The sequence below is a fragment of the Pangasianodon hypophthalmus genome, chromosome 18 (assembly GCF_027358585.1).
Source record: "Pangasianodon hypophthalmus isolate fPanHyp1 chromosome 18, fPanHyp1.pri, whole genome shotgun sequence".
Lineage (NCBI taxonomy): Eukaryota > Metazoa > Chordata > Actinopteri > Siluriformes > Pangasiidae > Pangasianodon > Pangasianodon hypophthalmus.
Genome location: NC_069727.1, coordinates 9,542,289 through 9,544,656, shown reverse-complemented (window position 1 = coordinate 9,544,656; position 2,368 = coordinate 9,542,289). Strand labels below are relative to the sequence as shown.

At 42.1% G+C, this 2,368-nt stretch overlaps 1 protein-coding gene across 1 annotated transcript in view; it reads right to left on the bottom strand.

Annotated features, from left to right (window-relative positions):
• Window positions 1-244: 244 nt before the first annotated feature.
• tigarb (TP53 induced glycolysis regulatory phosphatase b) overlaps window positions 245-2,368 on the bottom strand; it is a 4,331-nt gene continuing 2,207 nt past the window's right edge. The window contains exons 5-6 of the mRNA XM_026923359.3: window positions 2,145-2,255; window positions 245-1,104 (exon numbers count right to left, since the gene is read on the bottom strand). Of these exons, the coding sequence (XP_026779160.1) occupies window positions 706-1,104; window positions 2,145-2,255 (510 nt within the window). The 3' untranslated portion in view covers window positions 245-705. The remainder of the gene's footprint in view (window positions 1,105-2,144; window positions 2,256-2,368) is intronic.

The following is a 2,368-nucleotide window of genomic DNA, read 5'->3' as shown; positions in this document are numbered from 1 at the left end:
TTGTCCCGGTCCGGTTGTACAGTGCCATCTTCTGGACAACAATTCACAGTTATAAAGTATTAAGATATCATGTATTGTTATGATTTAGTAATGTTGTTCTATTTGCTCTTATATAGCAGCTGTGAAATGTATACATTTTGTCCACCTAAATTTTTAAAATCTCTGTGGTAGGCATAGTGATGCATAGAAACTATCACCTCTGGCACTTTTCAAATTTTCAAAATGTGAGCTACAGACTCAGATATAAACTGTTCATCACACTTTATTCTGTATGGCATAAAATAATTTAACATGTCATTTTTTTTCCCCACACATGAAAAATTCTATGCATTGCATATAAAAGTGCATCCTGTCATTCCAAGAGAAAACTCAAAGCTTCTCTGGGATCAGATCTCATCATTGCCCTTAATAATACAGTTCATTAATAATACATAATACTATCCCAGTAAATAGTGTTTCAGATGAATACTGTCTTTGCACTCTACACTGTAAATATAAAACCGTTTATACACATTGTGTAACACAGAAATCTCAGGACCATAAATAAAAAATACAGTATGACACTGATCACATGCTTAGAAAACTTCTCTCTCCTTCCAACGCCATAGTTAGAGAGGAGACGGCTTGTCCTTAGAGTTTTAAATGACCGGAAGCGTAGAGTGTCTCTGAACTCTATGCAGATTTTGTTAGGTTGTTACTCGAGCTCTAGTCTTTGAGGCTGGCGAGGTGATCCTTCCTGTTGATGAAGATGCAGTGGAGTGCAACAGGTCTTGGGACGTTCTCTTCCATTCGAAGTGTGATGACAAACCTGCAGATGCCCGTGTTGGGGCAGGCTGAGTACACCTGGCTCATCTTCAGGCCCTGGGGCAGGCTGCAGTGCAGACCATCCACCAGGTGACGCACTGCCACGCGGATAAAGGCACCGTGGCTCACCACTAATGCGTGGGTACGCAAGTTCTCAACCCCGTCATGGGCGAGTCCTGCGATTGTTGGCAGGGGCAATTCTGGAAACTCTGGGCTAGAACTGGGACACATACTGGGACAGTGGTCAGTTAGCATGCGCTGGAACATGGACTTGAGGAACTTGCGAAAACGTGTCTTTACCTGTACACATACACACAGACACACACAAGTATCCTTTTACCATTTTGATAATCAAACTAGCTTTTCACAATTTAAGTATGACCGAGTGCTTACAGCATTACAATATGTTGACTAATGTAGGAAAAACAGATCACGCAACTTATTGTTTGCCCGGAAAAACGGTACTATTATCAAGGATGGCTATGGCATCATCAGGATTCAAACTCATGATCTCTCGAAGATGACACAGCTATCCGTGAGTCCAAGACAGCAAAATTGGCCATCACTGGCTGGACATCACTCTCCCCTATCAATCACTAAGCAATTGCAAGCATCTGTGTGGAAGAGGGCAGTTACAGCTTTCCACCAAGTGTATTCAGCTGCCCTGTGCTATCTCATTAGCAGCAGATTGGAAAAATGCATTAGCTGGCTTCATTTGTCTTGGAGGAAGCACGTGCGAGCCTTCACCTTTCCTGGTTTGTAGCTGTCATGTGATCAGGGAGAGTTAGCTAATGGGTGGGAATTGGTAAATGACCAGATAGGAAGGAAAATGAGGGGGGTGGGAAGTGGGGAAACAAAGATCAGTGTTTCTCCATCCTAGTCCTGGGGTACCTGCTCCCATCTCATCAGCGAATTAACAAAGTAGGTTGAACTGAGTTAGAGGAGGAAAAACACACAAAATGTGCAGGGATAGTGGTGAACCAGGACCAGGATTAGAAAACAAACCTGTTTCAATGAAACACCAGATAAATATACTGATATCAGGATAAATCCTAACAGCTCTGTCTTTTTTAAGTAAATAACATATAATAACATGTTTCTGTAGTGCTTAGACCTCATTGTAGCCAATTATATGTTTGAAATTGACATACAAATAAGAAAAAAGACTGAGCTGCAGAAAAAGCCTGACTTTTATATACACACACACACACATAAATGGTGTGTTATAAAAGTGGTGGCACTGAAAAAAAAAAATTCGAAACCAAACAAGAGGTTCTTAGATATTCCTGGTCCTTTCACAAACTAGAATCTTTATTCGAGCACTATGAACTGAAGTTTACCTGCTCGAGAGTTTCTCCACCTGGTGGTGTGAAATCCCTGCAGGCCTGGCCTGCTGCATTCGCCATATTCTTCAGGTCTTCTTTGGGCCGCCCCTCAGCCACACCGAATCCCTGCACAGCATGTAATCAAATCCAAACCAAGCGCATCAGACACACTGCATCGGCTTGTGCTGTGGTGTAGAGCAGTAAAACATATACAGCTTACAGAATGACAAAGAGACGCA